Consider the following 12,276-nt stretch of genomic DNA (forward strand, 5'->3'; position numbering starts at 1 on the left):
TCGCTCTTGTCAAAATTGAAAACAAAATCTTTGATGTTGTTTCCAGTATGATAGTCCCCTTGTATCTTCATTCCTATATTTCCCAATGCCACCAGTAACTACTTTTTATTATTCTAATGTGTTATTTTTGTCTGGGTGCCCAAGGAGGCCAAAAGAGGCACTGGATCCCTTGGGCTGGGGTTACGGGTGACTGTAAGCTGCCCGCTGTGAGTGCTGGGAGCCAAACCAGTCTTCTGAAAGAACAGCAAACACTCCTTAACTGCTGAACCACAATGGAGTGCACAATGTCACTATTAAAGAAATTTAATAAAGTAACATTAATTATACGTAAGTATCTGCTGGTGCCTTTTTTTCTCATTTTAAAAGCATTTCACCCCTAACTTGTTTCACATTCACTTTTCAAATATAATTTTTTGTGGAATATGTACTTCTAATAATATTTTTCTTAGAACTTTGAAAACACTCCCTGTTACTTTTCACTGGGATTAAAAGGAGGGCCAATAATAATTCCTGGAGCTTTGCAGTTTACTTAAAAGAGAAACTGGCTCAACCAATTCTCAGCCTAAAATTTCAAGGGAGGATCCTGCCTGGCCACAGAAAAGAAGGGGCTGCTCCTACTGTGCCCCTGTAGCTGAGAGATGGGCACAGCACCAACACTGTGAGTGATGTTGCTAGGTGGTGGTGACAAAGTATCTGTCAGTATAGAGAGCAAATACATTTAGCAATACTAAACTAATGTCTCACATGACAGAAATTGCCTTTTTTTTTTTTAAGGGAAAATTCTTCACAACAGTCCTTAACATCTTGGAGACCCTGACGAATGCACACACAAGACTAGGACAGGCAGTTCTTCAAAGATACATTTGGATTGTGGCATAAATAATGCTTCCTTCCTGCAAGAACTACCGGTGCTAGCCCCCAAAATATACCTCAAATGCATACTATTGCCACCCTGCATCCTGCTGCCAACAAGGTCTGGCAGCTGCTCCTCTCACTGGGACACCTCACAGCCTACCTATTCTTACTGCATCTCCATGTGGAAACAGCAGAGAGGAAGCGAAATCCACACTTCTTACGAAGGCCTCTAAATGAGATGACACCCAGCCTCACCCAGCCACACACTTTCATGCTGTATGCTGCCACACTGTGGTCGGTGCCCACATCATGCCAAGCCCTGTCTCATCACCTTTGCCTGCAGCATCCTACCAACAAGAAATGTTCTGCCACTTACTACCTACTTATAACATTTAGGTTTTGGTTAAACGTCACCTTAGCAAAGGCTCCTTGGCTAAATTACCACACAAGAGCTACTGAATACCTCTCTATCTACAACCACAAGTCATGAGTTCACAAAATACTGTTATTTCTTTCACACATGCCAAAGATTCTGAACAAAAGCTATTTTAAAGAAGTTGAATTTAAATCTTGAAACTCACAACTTCATTTTTAACTTCTTTCCATAACATGGCCCATGTTTTTTATACATAATTGAAGTGTTTCCCGTTTTGAAATATTTTTTTAAAAATCTTAAGTTATTACAGGAAAATAAGATGTATGGGTAGTGTGGAAGGAATATTTTGGCAGAACTTGATAAAATCTTACCAATGCTAGTCTTTATTTTCAAAATAAATGGATAGAGAATATAACTGGGTTTTAACTCTAGGATTAAGAAAAATTCAAACAGGCATAATAAGCAGTTCGCTCAATTTCTGGACAACTGATGTTTCTGTAACTGTCAACAATGCTTCACCAAGTAACACAAGAGGAATAAAAACAAAATACTCCAAACAACATAAACCTTTATAATAGTAATTACAGAACACAAATGTTTTAATGAACTTCATATTCCAATGAAGACACTGAACATTTACAAACAATTACATCAATACAGTAAAGATAACTGATGCCACAGAACACTTATAAATGCACTTTTCCCTCAAGAAACAAAAAAAAACTTTTTCACAGATTTAAGTAACAAATGATTTACATAGTCTTCAGATTTCCAAATATGTACAGAGTTTTTTTGACTCTACAGAAACTGATGCAGCAGTTAAGATTGGGGGACGGTGGTTGGGGTGGGTAATAAGAAATCTCTTGGGAAATTTTGCATCAGTGCACATTTAATAACCACACATTTTCCTCCATTATTAAGTGAAATTCTGGACACTGTAGTACATAATAGTGTTCCTTTTTCCAAACACTATTTCTAATGAGATCACACGTGGCTGATAGCCACATGCACACAGCCTACACACACTTATGAGCACAAGCCTGTGCCAGTCACACTCTTGAAGACAACACTGGCCTCAGCAGCAATGGGATGTGAACAGATGACACAGCAGTCAACAGTAAGTCACATCCTGCTCCTGAGCACTCTGGTCGAGCACCATTAGGGTCCTCTGGAAATGAGTGGAGAGCCTCATTTCTGTCAGAGTCTGGTCCCTCCAGTTAGCCAAAGAAAATAAGCAGCTACTGGCAGTGAAGGTCACTAGTCTGCATAGAACTAAATGTTCACCAATACAATTTTTTTAAAGCTCCAAAACTTTGGCAGAGATCTGGATCTTATGTTTGATTTTGCTGCTTATATTTGCATATGTTTTTTTCAATGCTCTTAACTATACCTAGACTTTCAGATTAAGTTACAAGGAACATAAGAACATGGCTTGTCACCATAATTAACGACTCTGTGAATATAGTAGAATAGAGGAGATAGGAGAAACCCTATGTGGCTGTATGGTAAAGCAGGCCACTGGGAACATCATCCTATAGTACTCCACCATCAAGCAAAATACATTCAAAACAGCCAGAGCTAGGTCTTAAAAATGTAATCAATTACAGTGACCAGCCTGACTCGGTTCTCAAATACTCCATAGTGAGACTTGTGATCAGAAAGGGTCAGACTTTAAAAACACATTTTTTTTAGTTGAAAAAACAAAATTATCCAAAGAATCATCCTAAATGAGTCAGATCTTCCTGATATCAGCTCCTTTGGTGCTCAAATCAAAGATGCCAATAATCAAGTTCTCGCTCCTGGAAAGTGCCATCAAAGGACACCCAAATATTCTACACACAACAATACACATCTTACACCAAACTTCCTACCACTCACTAGGTCAGGTGCCCTCCTGTGTAACCCACACAGAAAATAGGGAACTGAGGGAGAGGTAAGAGGTGTGGTAACCACAACAGCTTACTACCTTTTCTCTTCTCCCCAAGTGGTCAGTATCCAAAGGACGGTATGTAAGGGACTAAAATAAAAGGGGCAGTAACTGAGATGTCTCTTTATCAAAACTGTAACTCTACAAGAAACACAAACTTACAAATATCAGATGAACAGTGATTTCTAGAAGGCAAGAACGAAAGGCTCACATGTGCAGTAGTAGGATTGGCACTGAGAGGTATCCAAGCTGTTCTAGACAAATGCTCTTGTTGTCTATGAACTGTCTGCCATGGCTATCACCTTGCAGCCTAACTAGAGAGCCTTTCACCTTCAGGACATGTTTGGTATGATTGTCTTTCTTGCCTTCTACCTTGACTTCAATATTCCAGCTTTAAATCCAAGTGCTTTACCTAGGCAACAGTGAGACTCCAAAGTTTTCCCAATATTTATTTTGAGGTAGTGCTCATTTATTTGCATTTTTGGCTCTCAAATACCAACAAGGAAATGAACCCATTTAGAAATACGCAAATTAAATGTGAAGAAAATAAATAAGATTCTGTCTTCAGGTAGCAGGGCCTTCGTATAAAGGTCAAGTCACATTCAATGGGTAAGTAATTTGAAAATTCTCAAACTTGTTGATAACCACAGCTTTAAATTAAAGTGCTTTAAATTTTGTTTAATGTCTAAAATCAGTGATCAGAATCATCATATTTTAAAATTTGCTAGTATGAGACCTCAGGAGACTAAAATCATTTTGTATAAAAGAACAGAAACATTTCTTCTCAAAAGAAACTCTGCACAAATGCCGTAAATCCAGGTTATTTTTACAGAAGTTAAGAACTGAAATGGAATAACACAACAGTACATGCTAAACTTCACGCAAACCAAGGATGAAGTCTATCAGTCCTGCCTCTCGATAGCCAACGCAAATGAGCTCTGCAGTCTTCCCAGGACAAGGTAGATATGTATAGTTACTCCAGACAATGTAACAGACCATTTATGCCTCACAACAGGTACACAGTTCACATTTAATTCATATAATGTAATGTAATGCCCTACTGCTCATCTGTCAACACCTCAAAGCATTTTGTATGCTACATGGGAGTGAGTTTCACTTCTACTGACCAGAGGATGCCAATATACACAAGACAAAAAAAAAAAAAAAAAAAACAGAATCACACATCTCTCTGTACATTTCATGCAAGCTGGGCACGGTGTGAAAAGAACATATACAAGGCACCCTTCCCGGGGCCAAACTCTCACTATAATGGCTGACTAATATGCAGAAGAGCCTGCATGAAACAAAGGTCCATGGCAAACTTCAAACTAAGGAACACCAGTGACTTATTTTTCTTGTAACAATGCAGGAATATTGATGTTCCAACCAATCGCTTGCCTATCAAACCCACATGTGAACAGATTGCATATGGGGTGATCTTCACTCCACGCTGAGCAGCACACCATTCGTCTGTGACCCTACAATAAACACACACAACAGAATTAATGCATTATTCCTGAAACAAAATGTAACACTCTCACCATGCTAACTATATTACTCAAATGAATAAAGTAAAAGTGAAAACTCAACACAGGAGTAGCTCGAGTGAGGCAAAAACTAGCATGCATGACAACATGCCAGGAGCAAGCTGGTGGAGCCAGGGTGAAAATTCTGCCACTGGGACAGGTGTGTGAATAAGCGCATACCAGAAGCCATGATTAGTCTTTCTTCAAAACGAATGATAAGATTATAGATGCACACGAGAAAATAAATGTTCACTTTGAAATTTTTAAATGAATAAGTGAAGCTAGAAGGTGTTTTCAGACACACTAAACTAAATTCAAAGAGCTCAAATACCATTTAGTAAATAAATAGTTCCGATAACAGAAAAATATATAAATGATATATAAATGAAACAAAAATAAGAAATGGCCTCTTCAGTTAATTCTAGTAGTCTCAGAAATTCAAATTAAATATCAAAATGTTTTAGGAAATTATTACAAAATAGTTTACAAAACTTACCACTGTGTATGTAGAGATATTTGAGCCCAACTCACATTACACAGAGGAGTTACCCATAAATTAATATATTATACAATAAAACTGACAGGTATTTACCAACTATTCAGTAACAGTTCAAACAAGATATTCTGTAAAACATTCAATATAAATACTGTTTATAAAATGGAGGACTCAATCAGGCTGCAAACTAACTATAAAAGAAAAACCTGTGTGAAAAGTTATGAAGGTGTCTTAACAATGAAAGAATCTTTTGTTGATTTTTTGCTGCGAGGTTTGTTTGGGTTTTGGGGGGGGGGTTGAAAATCCATCTACATCCATTAGTTGGCAGTAAATTCTTGCCTTTAGACAGGAACTACTTAATAGATAAATGCAGGGTATTCTCGAAGAACGCTGAAATCAGGTGCTAGACAACTGGGTGAGAGAAAATGGTCATCTAGCCAAGCACACCCAGGGAGAAACCTGAAAGCACATCTGTCTGACAAGTAAACACTCACTGAAGATGGAAGGGGAATTTCCACACATTATGCAAGAACCAAGAAAAGGGGATCATCCACTAACACACAGAGTGGAGCTACTCTGCACTACTGTGAATAGTCACAACAGGCACTCTTTCATCAAAAGCCCTAGGACTCTGACCACACAGGATCCTACTTATTTAATCATTGGACCTCAGGCCCTTCTGACCCTACAGCTCTTCCTAACAGTCCCCATAGCACACTTCCCTGAAACACTTGGGGATGCTACCTACACTATCCCAAAAGTAAAATAATTTAAAATTGCCTGTCCTTTTTATTGGGCATGGTAGAACACACAACTCTAGACTAGACTATACTCTAGGCTCAGGCAGGAGGACCCAAGTTGAGTCCAGCCTGGGTAACTCTAAAAGTGAGATCTAAAGGGCCGGGGGTACAGTTCAGTCAGAGTGCTTACCTAACAGAGTGATAACTCTGGGTTCAAAATCAATCAGTGAAGAAAACTTCCCATACATCAGCAGTTCTCAACCCCTGGGTCATGACCCCCAAAGAACACCAGAAAACATATTTACATTACGATTTATTTTCTTCCTTTGGTTTTTTGAGACAGGGCTTCTGCATAACCCTGGCTGACCTAGAACTCGTTCTATAAACCAGGCTGGCCTCAAAATAACAGTAGCAAAATTACAGTTATGAAGTAGCAACAAAAATAATGTTATGGTTGGGAGGCCACCATATGAGGAACTGCATTAAAGGGTCACAGCATTAGGAAGGTTGAGAACCAGCCATACACAGTGTTTTGGTTTTCTGTTTTTAAAACTAATCAGCTGAAAGCATCTACAACAGTGAGCGAGTTATGTCTAGCTGTCATGCTATGATACTAAAACTACATATTTATTTGAGGAAGCATTACAAGTCTAAAAAGAAGTTAAACGTTATTTGTTAATCTTAAAATAAACCTATTTCACAAATTGTTATATGAAAGAATAAACCCAGACACAAATATTCTACAATTACAGCAAAGTTGAATATTTTACAGATAATTCTACATGGAATTAGAACCACAAAGTTTTACTTAGAACTCCTTACTTTCTCGAAGGAAAAAAAAAATCATCAGAATAATAAAGTACTACACACTGTCATCAGTCTCTTCACAAATGCTTTCTTATGTGTTAATAGCAACTTAGGACACACATGAGCAGTCTGCCATGCAGAAGGCATGAGTAAAATTCTGGTGGGCAGGCAATTCATGGCCTCGTAGGGTTGTGAAATGACTTTACTTTGATTTTATAAGGATGTTCCTACAATGTAAACTCAAAGACGAAAAAGACAATTATCCTGGGCAACACGCTTTTGTGAGTGGCAACAAGAATGGCTACAACACCACTGCCGGAAGGACTGCCATGCTTGAGAAACTGTGTGCCACTTAAGGAGAAAAGGGTGCTATATTGGTAGCTAATTCCTACTTCACACTACATCTCCAAACTCATCCTTAGTCTTCAGTGTTTGCAGTATACAACTGATACACACTGGCTTGTGGCTTATGAGCTGTACTCTGAAGCACTCCACCATGAAGTGAGATTGCTATCAACAGGAAGGAATCAGAAGAAGAAAAGCAGCCAGAAGGCTGCAACAGGTGGATTCTTTAAAAGGCACAAGCAATGCTCAAAGGTGTAGAGAAGTGACCAGGAGGACTGGGGAATGGATCCATTAACAGCATGTACTGGCTAACTTATCAGACATCACAGTGACATTCAGGTATGATCCAAAGTGGCGGCGGGGGGGGAGGGGAAGAAGCAGAATTAGTTTTGTCAACTTGACAAAAGTTAAACTCATCAGAAAGCAGGATACTTCAGTTGAGAAAAATGTCACCATAAGATCTAGCTGTAAGGCATTTTCTTAACTAATGTTTGTGGGATAGCCCAGTTAGCCTGTCGTGGGTGGTGTCATCCCTGGGCAGGTGGTCCTAGGTTCTATATGAAAGCAGGTTGAGCAACTCATGGGGAACAAGCCAGTAAGCAGCACCTCTCCATGGCCTCTCTATCAGCTCTTGCTTCCAGGTTCCGGACCTGTTTGAGTTCCTTTCCTGACTTCCTTCAATGATGAACAGTGTTGTGGAAGTATAAGTCAAATAAACCCTTTCTTCCCCAATTGCTTTGGTCATGGTCTTTCATCACAGCAATTAATAACCCTAACTAACACTGTGCTTTAGGATCTCAGTTAAACACAGCCTAAAGAAGTATTCATTATGACCTCTGCCTCCACTACTTATCAACCCATATAAAACATGCTCCAGCCCCAACTTCACAGAGCATCAAAATCATCTAAGCACGGTGCCAGTTGTTCGCTGAACATATTCTGATTCTGCTTGACTGAGCTGGAGCCATGAATGCAGGACTTCTGGAGTGATCTGAATAAGCCATACAGAAGCACCTATCAAACTCCTATATATCATATCTAATGGTAGCAAGGAGAAATTCCCTAATTTATTCAGAAAAACGGAACTTTTTCCTGTGATACCCAACCATAGGAAGATGTTTTTTTGGTTGGAGGTGGAGATAGGTATCCAATCTCCAGGAGTTGTCACCAATCTATGTCTTGCTCATCATCTCATAAAATACACACTAAAGCTAAATTTTTCTCTCTTCTAAGTGTGGAAGTCTCTAGTTGTAATGTGGCCTGTTTGTATTTCTCTGAGGCAACACTGGTATAAAAAATGGAACTTCAAATTCTCCTTTGCTGTTCATGACGAGCACACTGTAACCAGTACCTGTCGGCTGCTCCGGGGGAGTCGTGCTAGCCGCACTCCTGACATATCAAACAATCGCACTTGCCGGTTGTCATGTGGGAGGGCTATGATTTTTTGGCCAACACATACATTGATCCTACAAAAAAAGATATAAAAACAAGTTGATGTAAAATTTGGACAGTGTATTATTTAGAATTTACAGATAATGCAGTCGTAAAGAACACATTCTCACATTTCAAGGTACACGAAATTAGCAAGTTATAGAGGTAGTCTGCCTAACGCTGGACAAGAGACTAAGATACACCTAACTGCCAGATCACACGTGGACTTCACACACAGACACACACTACCCAACAGCAAACAGAACCTCTCAGTAAGTAAACAAAGTTCTACAGCATCTGGCTACCAAAGACCCAATCTTACTCTTCTAAGTCTTACTACATCAATATAATATAGTGCTGAGTAAGGTTAAGTACTTATAGATACTGAATTAACCTAAGAGGATCAAGAAAATATTTTCCCAGGAGTCTGAACCCCCTTCCCAAAGGCTGTATCATTAAACAAGGCAATAAATTACAAGCAATCCTTACCTATTAATGGCAGAGTCTGTACGGATTGTCGCAATTGGAGATCTCATGTTTTTTAAATCCCAGACTTTTACTGTACGGTCATCACTGCCTGAAACAACGTTGTCTCCCACAGTGAACACAGCAGAGGTCACAGTGCTACAGGTAAAGTCACACACATCAGCAGTTAGAGGGCAGAATGTCCCAACCATCCCCCATAGTGCACACTATACAAAATCTTGCTTCCAGAGAGGCGACAGAGGACAAAGAGGTTGGAGATGTGCAAGTTTACAGCATCTGCTACTGTGCAACCTGTGCCTACTTATTAAATTCTCCTTATAAATGTAACTATGTTAAATAAGGAAGGACACTTGCTTTATATCCCAGCTGGGCAGGAAAATGCAGTCTATGTCTACTTTGTCCTATCACCTTCAGACAGTGCAGCAAAGAAGTTACTAGAAAAATATGAGCTAAATGGTCTGCCAAAATTTCTATATATTTAGGTCTGGTAGGATGTATTAAATAAAAAATAATTTCAACTGAAACTTCCAATTCAATCAAAACATGGGAGTTAGAGAAAACACTGGGCAATTCACAGTGGTAAGAATTTTTTTCCAAGTCAGATATACCTGTATACCTGTGAAATAGGTATGTCAATAAAGTGTTTGTCACACAAGCACTAGGTCCCAAGTTCAATCCCCAGCGGATCCCATATGGGGGGGGGGGGGGGAGTGGCATGCAGCAGACATCTGTAATCCTAGAGCTGAGGTGGTAGAGACTGGAGGATCCCTGGAATGTGTTAGCTATCCAGCCTTCTGATATCTGTGAACTCCACGCTCAGTAAGATAACTGGTCTCAAAAACTAAGGTAAGAGCAAATGAGTGAGGAAGATACAAAATGGTGTCCTATGGCATCAAAGTGCACACACACAACACCACTAGTCATTGGGAAAGTTGTCCCATTTAGAAGTGACCATGACATATTAGATTAACTTGTGATGCAACCCTTCCTTTCAAACCAAAGTCATCAATCACTTGTTGAGAAACAGGACTGAAATGGTAAAATGACACTTGAAGCAGAAAAATCTCAACTCAATCACTTCTCTTCACTGGCAAGTTCTGCAAGAAAATGTGATGGAAGACTTCATCCCAAGAACTAAGGAGTGACATGAAACCCAGCATGTCATGGAGGAATGAATACCTAGACCTAGACAATACTACTGTTTTGACTGAATGCAAGTGAGTCCCATTTCACCATGCATCTCTGTAGTGGGATTTTGCAGATCTTGCTTCCTGCCTGCTGCAGTGCTGGCTGTGCATTTTAGTTAATACGTTACTATCCAATCTCTCCAGATTGGTGCACAAGCAGAACACTGCCTAATTCCAGGCCTAGCAGACCCAAAGATGCCAATGCAGAGGCCTCTCAAGACTTCATCCTCATCTCTACAACCATCTCCCACCACTACAAAACCCAGGGCCATCCATTCTATGTGAAGGCTCATCGCTCACAAGGTGTTGAAGTTGCCCTACAAGACGACAATCAGGTAAACACAGATATGCTGTCTTTTTATCCCCACAAATCATTAATTTGCATGAACAAAAGTTTGGTTTCTACATCCTAAATGTACAAATCAACTGCTTGGAACTTCCAAATTCCAATTTAAATGACAGTCGCTCCTATCCAGAGTCTGTACTAAGATGTGATTCCATGCTCTATTCAGTATCTTGATGAGAACCTATTAATCACCAGGTCCAATCTGTAAAAACTCTATTATCCAAAAGGCACTGCTAAGTTCTAATTAAATCTAAGTTCTACTACATTAATCGGGGACTTTAAACTACAACACCAGTGCAGCTACTAACAACCAAAGGGTTTTCAACAACACCTGACAATAAGCTATGACCCAACACTGAGGTCCCAGAACACAATCAAGACTAATACAGGAGTAACCCTATTTTCACATAATACATCTTGCCTTCTGGAAGAGAGTCTTTGCCATGGTACAGGCATCTGCAACACAAATTTGCCCATCCCAATTACTCAACTGGAACTGGCACGGGGTAGGATTGCTCTCTGATGGTGGGGTATCCTGGTTTCTGTGTGGTATAGCAGCCACCCTGTCTCAGCTCATCTGATACCAGTGGATAACTCCTCTCTACATGTGACAACCAACAGTGTCTCCAGGAAGACAAAACCACTTGGGTTAGAAACTACTGCACTACATCTGGACAAAGCATAAAAGACACACAGCACACAGCAACGTATGATATGGAGAGAATGGATATATGGACAAACCTTAAAGTTATGATTGACCTATCTGTCGTTTTTAATGATTTTTATTTTACATGCATTGGTGTTTTGCCTGCATGTATGTCAGGGTGTCAGATGCCTGGAACTGGAGCTATAGACAGTTGTAAATCACCAAACAGGTGCTGGGAATTGAACCCAGATCCTCTGGAAGAGCAGACAGTGCTCTTAACAGTTGAGACATCTCTCCAACCCCATGTGTTCTTTAGTTAAATAAATAACAGCACAGGATCTGACTATAAATGAGGTGTAGCAAAGGTTACAGAAACATTTAAAGAGCTTCAACTGCCAGAGATTTGAAAACCATGAGGTAAAGATGCCCACTGACTTCTGTTTGCACTGTGTTCTAGGAGGCTTTGGCCAAGTTACATTTCAGCTAGCACCTCACTAATTAATGTAGAGAAAAAAAGCCTCAACAAAAGATGATCTGACCTTATGTTAATGAAATGCTAGAAGACATTAGGTTCTTAATACATCACGGCCCTGACGGGTATCGTAGGACATCAAAAGAAAACCCTGGCAAAGACGCAGCAGCTTTAATGGCACCCTTGGACTGTGGGTCCCACGGGGAGGCTACAACCACTCACTGGAAAAGCTCCCAACTCTGCCAAACTCGAGCAAAACTCATTTATCTTGTCGTGGAGAGCAGCCGAGCATGTACTTCCAGCTGACAGTATGGTACCTTCTCACCACACACCACTGCCTGATCTGGAACATTCTGCTCCCTCCGTGGGTCTCAATCAACGGAAATACTGTAATGCTAGCACTCCTCATTAGGACTAACAGCTGTCTTCTCAGTCACACAGAGACACAAAACTGTTTTGCATAACAATCTGCCGAAATTTCACAGCTAAGAAAAAGAAATGTATGATGTGGAAAATGCTGGACCATGAAATGCTAATGCAGAGTGCTTTTCTGGCATCATGTCAAAAATTGACTACTGGGATGCCATTCCTTAGTTTTAAATTTTAAGTTCCTACAAAAGAACAATTTTGTATCTG

The 12,276-nt window shown here is 39.9% G+C and overlaps 1 protein-coding gene across 5 annotated transcripts in view; it reads right to left on the reverse strand.

Moving 5' to 3' along the window:
- Positions 1-1,782: 1,782 nt before the first annotated feature.
- Wdr37 (WD repeat domain 37) overlaps positions 1,783-12,276 on the reverse strand; it is a 66,690-nt gene continuing 56,196 nt past the window's right edge. For all 5 annotated transcript variants that reach the window (XM_013114649.3, XM_013114646.3, XM_013114647.3 and 2 more), the window contains 3 exons: positions 8,993-9,127; positions 8,424-8,538; positions 1,783-4,636 (listed from right to left, as the gene is read on the reverse strand). In XM_013114649.3, the coding sequence (XP_012970103.1) occupies positions 4,505-4,636; positions 8,424-8,538; positions 8,993-9,127 (382 nt within the window). In that variant the 3' untranslated portion in view covers positions 1,783-4,504. The remainder of the gene's footprint in view (positions 4,637-8,423; positions 8,539-8,992; positions 9,128-12,276) is intronic.

The sequence above is a fragment of the Mesocricetus auratus genome, unplaced genomic scaffold (genome assembly GCF_017639785.1).
Source record: "Mesocricetus auratus isolate SY011 unplaced genomic scaffold, BCM_Maur_2.0 Super-Scaffold_100013, whole genome shotgun sequence".
NCBI classification, from domain to species: Eukaryota; Metazoa; Chordata; class Mammalia; order Rodentia; family Cricetidae; genus Mesocricetus; species Mesocricetus auratus.